Here is a 9,279-nt window from a genome sequence, read left to right as displayed (position 1 = left end):
ATAGATACAGATCGCTGTCTATACAAACATACTAATGTAATTTCTCGTAGCAATGACGATCCTTGCGTTTCTTATTATATATCTCTAATTCAATCCCAGTTTTTGTACTGTGAATGTAGTACTGGCTTTGAATTTCTCGTATTGCAGCAACAACAGCTCGACAATTTTCCGTAGTATAATTATATAATATTATTAAATTTAATGATAATTAGAGTTGCATTATGTATGTGACGCAGAAATAATTTTCCTGAACTAAAGGTATGTTTATTCTCTTTTATTAAATATGTCTTATGAAAAGAGAATAAACTTCTTTAATTCAGCAAAATTATTTTTGCGTTGCGTACATAAGGCAACTTATATGTAATATGAGAAATTACATCCATGTTATGATAATATACTACAAATTTTAAAAGATCAATGACTAATTCTATGAATAAATCGAAACACCTTTCATTATTAATGATATATTACAGGATCAATGATAGAAATTGTCAAAGAACAAAGAGAGAAAGGATAAATCGGCGGCAAGGTTGTTGGCCGGAGCTACAGAGCGCTGTTCGATTTTGGGGATTGAGCTTGGTCCGGGGTTGTCTAGCCATGCGGGGGTTGTCCGGGTGGCTCAGGTTCAAGGACACAACGGTCGATAAACCCCCGACAAGACTGGAAAAAGGGAGGGGACGGAGACATGGTTTGAGGGCGGAAGAGGAAGGAGCTGGATTGCCTGCAGACTGCGGAAATTTATCGCGGACAAAATTGATCGCTTCGTAATATTCTTAAAATGCCGAATAATTTTACATAAAAGAGATTTTCGCGAACAAGAGAATTTATATTAGTTATATGTTTTATTAAACATATTAATATAAATTCGCTTTTCGCTGAGTTAAACGTAAAACTTATTATAATTGTAATAAATCTATTTAGCTTTCAACTTTTTTACTTCTTACATGCATACACGACTTTACACGAATATTTGATAAAATCATATATGTACGTAAGAAATAAAAATGTTGAAAGCTAAATAGATTCATTGCAAATATAATAAATTTTATGTTTACCTCAACAAATTTTAATAACAGATCCTAAAACGGACTTCACCTTTTTTCAATGGATACATAGCAAGCAATTTGTCTACCGGAAAAAATTCAAAAAAATTACTTTAAAATTTTTTGTGTCTATTCAATATTAAAAAATGAAATGAAATAAAAGTAGTAGAGTATAAAATTACGCGGAACAAACTTCGCAATGCAGTAAATTTATTTTTTCATCATAATGTATTGAATTTTTCTATTTATACCAATAACCTAAGCTTTTTAAACATTCTTGAGTAAATTGATTTCAATTAATAAGCGCTTTTAGCATTCGCGCGGAACAAATACTTGTATTTTATTAAATACATCTAATTCAAATCAAGCACAAACAAATAAGAGATAACTGTGAAATACATTTATATTTTGTAATTAATAAATTTATTAACGTAATTATTAGTTAATTTCTTGGAAACACAAAAGTTTTTAAAGATTGTTTTTTTATTTAATATACTTCCTTCAGAAATTGTAATGCTGCAAAGTTAGCTTTAGTATTCAAAAGGAAATTAAACATGCTCTCCAATGTAAACAATGCTTAGCTTAAGTATCCAAAAAAAATTAAACATGCTCCCGAATGTAAAAAGCTCATTAAAAATAAATAAACAAATGAGACAAATAGAATGGTGAGACAAATATAAACATATTTTCTTATATCTAACCGTTCTTTTTAGAGATCAATACTTTTTCGCGAAATAAACTCGCTAAATGTATCCGTGCAAGAGAATATAATTTTTATCATTAAAATCTATTCAATTAGTAAAATAGTTTATTTTGTTATTGTGTTTTAATAGGTTATTTTGAAGAAACTTTCTTAGCTGGATTTGACTTCTTTGGTTCAAACACGTAATTCATATGCATTCATTACACAAAAAAAGGAATAAATAAATTTAAAAAAAAACATCTATAAAATTTCTTAATTTAAATCTATTATCATTGGTATTAAGGTAATTTGTCAGAAGATAATGCATCTACATTCTGCAGCGTAGAATTCATAAACAATGTTAATAGCAACAATAGTATTCTACTGATGTATTTACTAAAGTAAAATAAATCATGCATAAATTAACTTACCAGCAGGACAAAATCGCCCTTCCGGACCAGCAAATTCAACTAGATTTCTCTTCACTGGAATAGTATCATCCATTAAAGTTAAATGGGCTGGTTGATCAGCTTCGTGATTGGTACCGGTTAGAGCCACTGATGATAGAAGATCGAAGGACACTTCATTATCCGGTTTAGGATATTCTATGGGCGTCGACTCAGCTGCAGATTTCAGCTTCTTATAATCAGGTCCTGTGAACATAATAAATAGAAAATAAATTCCAAAAATATTTTAAAAATTCGGTATTTTTCAAAAAACCTCTTCAAATATAGAAATTGTAGAAATTTCTGCTTACCTCCATGGGAAAAAGTCCACGGCTCCTTTCCACCCATTAACATGGAAAATCCTGAATACATCAAGCCACCGTAAAGTCCAAGAGAAGAATGGAAACTGGGCCTCATGTTTCTTACAGCTTTCAGTTCCTTATAGATCCAACTATTTTTTATTTTATTTGTATATGTTTTCGGTTCTAAACCTTTCGTCGATGAAATATTATTTTCTGCGTCTATAATCGCTTCAACAACGCTTTCTGCAGCCAACATGCCACTTTTCATAGCGTTATGAGTTCCTTTAATTTTGGGCACATTTAGAAAACCTGCCGTACATCCGATAAGGCAACCACCAGGAAATTGAAGCTTGGGAATGGATTGGAATCCACCTTCCACTAATGCTCTAGCACCGTAAGCTATTCTGTAATTAGGAAGAACAAGTGTAAGAATACAAAACCATGTAATCAAAATAAATTTCTTATTACAAATACCAACCTTTTTCCTCCTTCAAATGTTGGTCTAATACTGGGATGTTGTTTAAACCTCTGAAACTCTTTGAATGGAGATAGATAGGGATTGGTATAATCCAATCCTACAACAAAGCCTACAGCAACTAGAGGTATTTCTTCATTCAGATGATATAAAAATGATCCGCCATATGTATTTCTATTAAGTGGCCAGCCAACTGTATGTTCAACTGCTCCAGGTTTATGTTTGCTTGGCTCTATCTCCCAAACCTACCAAAGATATGTTTTATTTTATAAATATATATTTTTGATATTTAAATTTTTTTTAATTTTGAGAAGTAACTTAATAATAACCTCTTTTAATCCAATGCCATATGTCTGCGGCTCACAATCTTTCCTAAGATTCAATTTCTTTGACAATTGTTTTGTCAGATGACCGTGACAGCCTTCTGCAAATATGGTACATTTTGCATGAAGTTCCATGCCCCGTTCAAATACATCTTTGGGTGAACCATTTTTAGCAATACCAACATCATTTGTAGCTACTCCTTTGACTGACCCATCTTCATGATATAGGACTTCTGATGCGGCGTAACCAGGATACATTTCGACCCCAGCAGCTTCTGCTTGTTCACCAAGCCATGCCACAACGTGTCCTAATCTATACATAGATACACGAATATTTACAGTCAAAATACATTCATTACTTATTAATATCTTTTTTTATACACTTATAATAAATTTTATTCACCTTACTATATAATTTCCATGATTATACATTGGCATTCCTTTAAAAATAGGTATAGATATTCTTTTCTTTTCCGTAAGAAATGCAAATTTGTCTTCCGTAACAGGAGTATTTAGCGGTGCACCTAATTCTTTCCAATTTGGAAAGAGCTCATTCATTGCAATTGGATCCAAACAGGCACCACTAAGAATATGTCCACCGATTGTAGATGCCTTTTCAACAAGAGTAACTCTGAGTTCCTTGCCATACTTCTCTGCCAATCGACGAGCCTGAATAGCTGCCGATAATCCAGCTGGTCCGCCACCAACAATTAAAATGTCGGTTTCGTCCACATACCTCTCCATATTTACATCTAGCAGATAAAGAAGATATTTTCTCTCAATTTTTCTCCTAATATTATTTATATTATCTTCAGAAGTAAAAAAGTCAAGATAAATATTTACCTTTCCATCTTGAATCTGTCTCCCTGGGTATTACTGTGTAATGAGTTGTGATTTGAGGATATTTGGCATCCGAATAAGCTCTCTGGAAAATCCTTTGTAGCCTCTGTACTGTCAAAAAAGCAATCAAAATTAAACTGAACATGCAGATTATTGCATTCGAATTAAAGTATTATGTATTACAATAAGTAACACATTTGCGTACTTATATTTGACGATCGCGAAATAATTCATAATAAAATATATATGTATGAGATAAGGAAGAGTATAACAATTCGAGAATTTCAACATAACACTTGCGAAATTTCAGATTTCAAATCCGTACATTTGCGCAGCCGCGATCGATATATCGATCATGAAACTTTAATAAAATTTCGTATTTTCGCAAATAATTTTTTTTCTATTCATTTAATGCGATAATCTGATATATGTATATATATCACCTTTTGTTATTTCAAATATTTATTGACAAAAAATCCATAAGCTAGATCCATTGTTTTGATTGCATTTTTTACACTCTCCTTTAGCATCAAAAAAAAAAAATAAAATATTCTCGTGCTTTATAATAAAAGAATGGAACCGTATGACAAAGTGTAGACACAGTACAGTTGTAGAAATATGACACGGGAGCAAAGTCCACTCGTGTTTATACTGTTCAACTACCTATCGATTAATATATATAAAAGAAGATAGACGAAAGTCTTTATTACATCAAAAAAACAATTAAAGCCAATACTTATGCTTTAAATAATTTCACATTTATTAACGAAACGTACGAATACTATTTAGTAATCATAGAACGAATAATAAAAATATTTACATACGATTGTACAATATATATTCAACATAATCTTCTTAAGCACAATATTATATAACGTACAATATTCGGTCAATTATTATATCTTTCACTATCGTGTGTGTTTCTCGAAAAGACGTTATTATTCGAATAAATATTCGCTTCTTACTTCACGACGGAAAAGCTGAGCGAACCCTAACCAACATACAGTTGACATTATCGAACACTATAATGTTTGCGTAAAGTTATGCGTCGCTGGAAAAATTTGGATGAAACATCGATACACTTACCAGTGCCGGAAGCGCTGAATACGAAAGCCATAATCGCGTACAAGTGCCGATCAGTGACCAGCGATAATCATAAAAAAAAAAAATAAAAAATATATCCACACACTTGTCACCGCGTTCGCTCAATCGCAAGTAGCGCTTGAAAACGTACGTCAAGTGACATCTGTGCTATGTAAGCCGTAAGCCAATAACAATGCGCGTCGATCGCTCGATACGGTTGTTCGATATCTCGAGCTCGAGAACGTTTCGAGATATCATTCCAGTATCGGTGGCACACCTTGACAGAGATGTTTACCTATGTACGTATTCCGCGTCGAGTCATCGCATCGCATGACGATTCCGTACGGCACGTGAACATCTGCATGCTCGCAGTTATGTGCTTCCATTGTGAAAATACAAGTGCTTTATGGTGATAATATGTCAAAACCAAACATAAGGAAGATAACGGCTGACCCTACGAAATGTAATACAGACTCTTCTCGACGGCCGAGTGTGTTTGAGAGGTTGGGCACCAAACCAGCGATCGCCACCACCTCCGCTCAGAATACATCGGATTATTGCAGAAATTGGGCCCTCAACGGCAGTTGTTCCTACGGCAAGAATTGCAAGTGAGCGCTATATATATTTGTTATAAAAATTTGTTACTGAGAAAAATTTTTTTCTGCAAGATGTATATATACTGAGCAATTTCGCAACTAATCAATTATTAGATTTTACATTATTGATTTATATTATTCTTTACTGAAGCAGACTTATTATAGAGTATTGAACTATATGAATTTTCTGTTTCTCTTCTTTAATTAGATACGCAAATACACATACATTGATAAGCCCATCTAAACGTGCTAAGAAAGATAATGCGATCGCAAGTACATCTGGGGTAAGCACATCACATTTCAGTATTTATAATAATAATTTTATTTGACACAGTATTTTTAGAGTCTTTATCATGCAATAGAATTAATCAGAGTTGAAATTAATAATTGTCTAGCTGTAAACTAAGGATTCTTTTTTGATTCTTGATATTATAGCTCATCGAAGATCCTTTCAAACGGCTTACGTCAAAAATCGTGAAAAAAGCATCTCATAGCCCTGATTTAAATATAGAAGAGTGGAATCAAACAGATCTCGAGTACGAGGACGAGAAGGTATTGGAAAGACGGCGGCAATTGTTACAACGAGAACTGGAATTACAAATGAAGAAGGATAAAGAAATACATGGCAAGGATAAAGTAAAGCAGAAAAAAAAGGCTATGAGCTCCTCCTCCAGTTCGCACACTTCCAGTACATCTAGTAGCAGTAGTAGCTCCAGCAGCGAAGACTCATCTTCTACATCAACGTCAGATTCACGAAAGAAAGTCAAGAAAATCAAAACAAAGAGGCATCACAGCGCTTCCACTGATTATGACGAAGATAAAGAAAAGAAAAGAAAGTAAGAATATACTTATATAATATTCTCAAAATTTGATATGTAATATATAATATAATCATGCAACTGCAATCATCTGTAAGGAAAAGATTTCTTATAATTATATTTAAAATAAGTAATCTATATATTATATCATATTTCAACATTAGTTACATCAAATGTTTTACCTCATTGTAGTTCATTAATCAAATTTGTTTTTATGTAACTTACAGATTGAAGCTCAAGAGATTGGGAGCGAAAAACGACAAAGCCGTCAATAAGAAGAAACGTAAGCTTGAAAACAATTCCACAAAGAAAGATCTTACCACTAAGTCAGTCAAGAAGCATACTCCATTATCTGTATCTAGAAAACATTCTAGCTCATTGCGCGCTAGATCACCCGCGATACAACAGGGATCTACGAGTGGGATTACATCTACATCAGCCGTAGTATTGGGCTCGTCGATTTCCGTAGCGCATCATGCATCATCATCTGGCAAAATACGGGAGAGAAACAGAAGCGAATCGCCGAAAGTGATGAAGGGTAATCGGGAAATGGATAAGGAGGACGGCAGGCATTACAAGAAAGTGCGTGACATAGAGGTATGTTTGTCCAAGGATGCATCTAAATACAAGTCGTTCGATAAAATCAAGGAACAACAGGATAAGGAGAAAAGTCGTGCAAGCGATGAGAAGATCAAGTCGGATGACCGGTTGAGATCCAAGTGCATGGATAAGGATGTGCGTTCGCGTACACCACCGCCACCTCTATCATCATCAGAGCGGTCAGCCAAGCATCAGCACATCAAGGAAAGCGTGCCCTCGAAGGCGCGACGTAGCCGAACGCCTGATAAGACACCGTCAAGAGCGAGACGGGATGTCACCCCAGTAAAAAATCCGGAGAAACGAGGCAGCTCATCGAGTCGTGCGAGAGACGCGGAGAAGAAGGAGCGCGACTCACACAAAAGAGATAAGAGCAAAGAGCGGGAGGACGCGAAAAAAAGCGAGCAGATCTCGAGTAATAAGGCGAAGCAGACAACGAATCAAGACGAAAACTATCGCAGGAGTAACGCAAGCAAGGACAATTTTGACGAAAAGACGTACGGTGGCGACAAGACGCGACAAAAGAGTCGCGAAGGTCAGCGCGAAAAAGACATAAGAGAGGAGCGTCACTCGAGATTGACTCGCGATCAGCGCCAGGAACCTCAGCGCGATAAAGATAAGGATGAATCTCAGGAACGTTGCCGTAACGAGAGGCAGCGAGAGCGAGACCGCGATCGGGATCGCGAGAGGGAACGCGAACGCGACAGAGACAGGGATCGCGAGCGAGAACGAGAGCGCGAGCGCGATCGTGAACGGGAGAGAGATCGAGAGACACGAGAACGAGATCGCGATCGAGATAGAGAAAGAGAAAAGTCTATGAAGTCGCGAGAGAGGGACGTACCTACACTGGTTTCGTCCACGACGTTAAATCTTCCGGCGGATAAGAGTTCGCGTTACAGCAGCAGGATGAAGGAACGACCTTTGAGTAAGGACGTGTCGTTTGAAAAGAACAGCGGGGTTCGCGAGCGAAGCAGAAGCGAACGCGAACGGGAGCGATCCGAGACGAAGGCTCTCACTGAACGGGAACGAAATTCGACGCAATCGCGTCTGGATGGAAGGTATGAAAGAAGTGGCGCCATCGAAAAGGACGCCTCGTCCTTAAATCGCAGTAAGTCAAGCGTAAATTCACCGCGAGATCGCATGGACCGTTTTCGAGAGACATCCTTGGACCGTACGCCTTTACACGACAAGGGTGGGCATACTGTGGCATCGTCAAGCGTCCAATCAACGGCGTCTTTACCGCTGGTGCCTACGACTTCGTCCTCGGCGATTGTGACATCCGCTCCACCGTCGTCTCGCGATCATTTGATGGACATAGTGGACAATCACTATGATAGGGATCGGCACGGAAGGAGGTTTGGCATGAGATACGAACGAGGACACGCATCGGAACACAACAGCAGGAAGGATCAGACGCGAATCGAACCGAATCGTATTCCGAACAAGATCGATCGGATAGTGGATCGTCGGGACATGACTAGTCCACGACGCGCCGTGGAAGTGGACAGGAATTTCGGTAGAAATTACGGCAGGATGCCGGAGCATTGGGATGAGCAAGAAGAGTCAGCCCTTCACGTGGAATATCGCGATCACACTCATATTCACGATGATGACAGGAGAAAAACCGTCGAGGGCAGACGGTATGACAGTCCTTTTGAGGAGAGACGCGTCGCTCGCGAGGAGAGATCTAAGGAGTCGAGGTACATGATCCAGACTGCGGAGCGAACGTCCTTTGATGATCACCGTCATCATCACCATCATCATCGACATCCTCTCTATACTGGCGATAAGCTGAGAAATAGTGGAGCTGGAATTAGGTAATAATTAACACATACGTAATAATCAGTATAAAAAAAGTGTTATACTCATTTATTTTTATCGTGCTTTATATGAAGAATATTGATATTATACAAAATATTGAATTACTTTTCTGTAAACATGTAGCTTTTCACTTATAACGTTGAAGCAAAAATTGCAAACTGATAAATAGTGTCAAAAAATTTTTCAAGTTCTCATTTTTTAAATGTTAGTTTTATTAACATTTATATGGACAATATATATATATATATATATA

General features: G+C 36.7%; 2 protein-coding genes across 5 annotated transcripts in view; one reads left to right on the top strand and one right to left on the bottom strand.

Moving 5' to 3' along the window:
• Positions 1 to 10: 10 nt before the first annotated feature.
• Positions 11 to 5,371, bottom strand: LOC115235760 (electron transfer flavoprotein-ubiquinone oxidoreductase, mitochondrial-like). Of its 4 annotated transcripts, none has more exons than XM_029807722.1 (7): positions 5,198 to 5,371; positions 4,115 to 4,222; positions 3,675 to 4,023; positions 3,278 to 3,584; positions 2,952 to 3,193; positions 2,483 to 2,877; positions 11 to 2,378 (listed from the first exon to the last, which is right to left on the bottom strand). In XM_029807722.1, exons 1-7 carry the CDS (start codon positions 5,226 to 5,228, stop codon positions 2,137 to 2,139), a joined length of 1,674 nt encoding a protein of 557 aa, XP_029663582.1. In that variant the 5' UTR covers positions 5,229 to 5,371; the 3' UTR covers positions 11 to 2,136. The 4 variants fall into 4 exon arrangements, with proteins under 4 accessions (XP_029663582.1, XP_029663584.1, XP_029663581.1 ...); XM_029807724.1 differs by having other exon boundaries at positions 4,115 to 4,217; positions 5,198 to 5,322; XM_029807721.1 differs by lacking the exon at positions 5,198 to 5,371 and adding an exon at positions 5,077 to 5,139 and having other exon boundaries at positions 4,115 to 4,217.
• A 100-nt stretch (positions 5,372 to 5,471) lies between these two features.
• Positions 5,472 to 9,279, top strand: part of LOC115235755 (zinc finger CCCH domain-containing protein 13-like) — a 6,456-nt gene continuing 2,648 nt past the window's right edge. The window contains exons 1-4 of the mRNA XM_029807712.1: positions 5,472 to 5,802; positions 5,999 to 6,074; positions 6,226 to 6,626; positions 6,836 to 9,022. Coding sequence (XP_029663572.1) covers positions 5,612 to 5,802; positions 5,999 to 6,074; positions 6,226 to 6,626; positions 6,836 to 9,022 — 2,855 coding nt within the window. The 5' untranslated portion in view covers positions 5,472 to 5,611. The remainder of the gene's footprint in view (positions 5,803 to 5,998; positions 6,075 to 6,225; positions 6,627 to 6,835; positions 9,023 to 9,279) is intronic.

This window comes from Formica exsecta, unplaced genomic scaffold, assembly GCF_003651465.1.
Source record: "Formica exsecta isolate Colony F162 unplaced genomic scaffold, ASM365146v1 scaffold233, whole genome shotgun sequence".
Taxonomy (NCBI): Eukaryota; Metazoa; Arthropoda; class Insecta; order Hymenoptera; family Formicidae; genus Formica; species Formica exsecta.
This window is presented reverse-complemented; position numbering and strand designations above follow the sequence as displayed.

Coding starts and splice junctions, on each gene's coding strand:
- LOC115235760 (XM_029807721.1), bottom strand. CDS start 5,124: ATGTCAACTGTATGTTGGTTAGGGTTCGCTCAGCTTTTCCGTCGTGAA. Junction 4,218..5,076: donor CTCAGCTTTTCCGTCGTGAA/GTAAGAAGCGAA, acceptor TTGACAGTACAG/AGGCTACAAAGGATTTTCCA. Junction 3,194..3,277: donor ATGGCATTGGATTAAAAGAG/GTTATTATTAAG, acceptor TATCTTTGGTAG/GTTTGGGAGATAGAGCCAAG.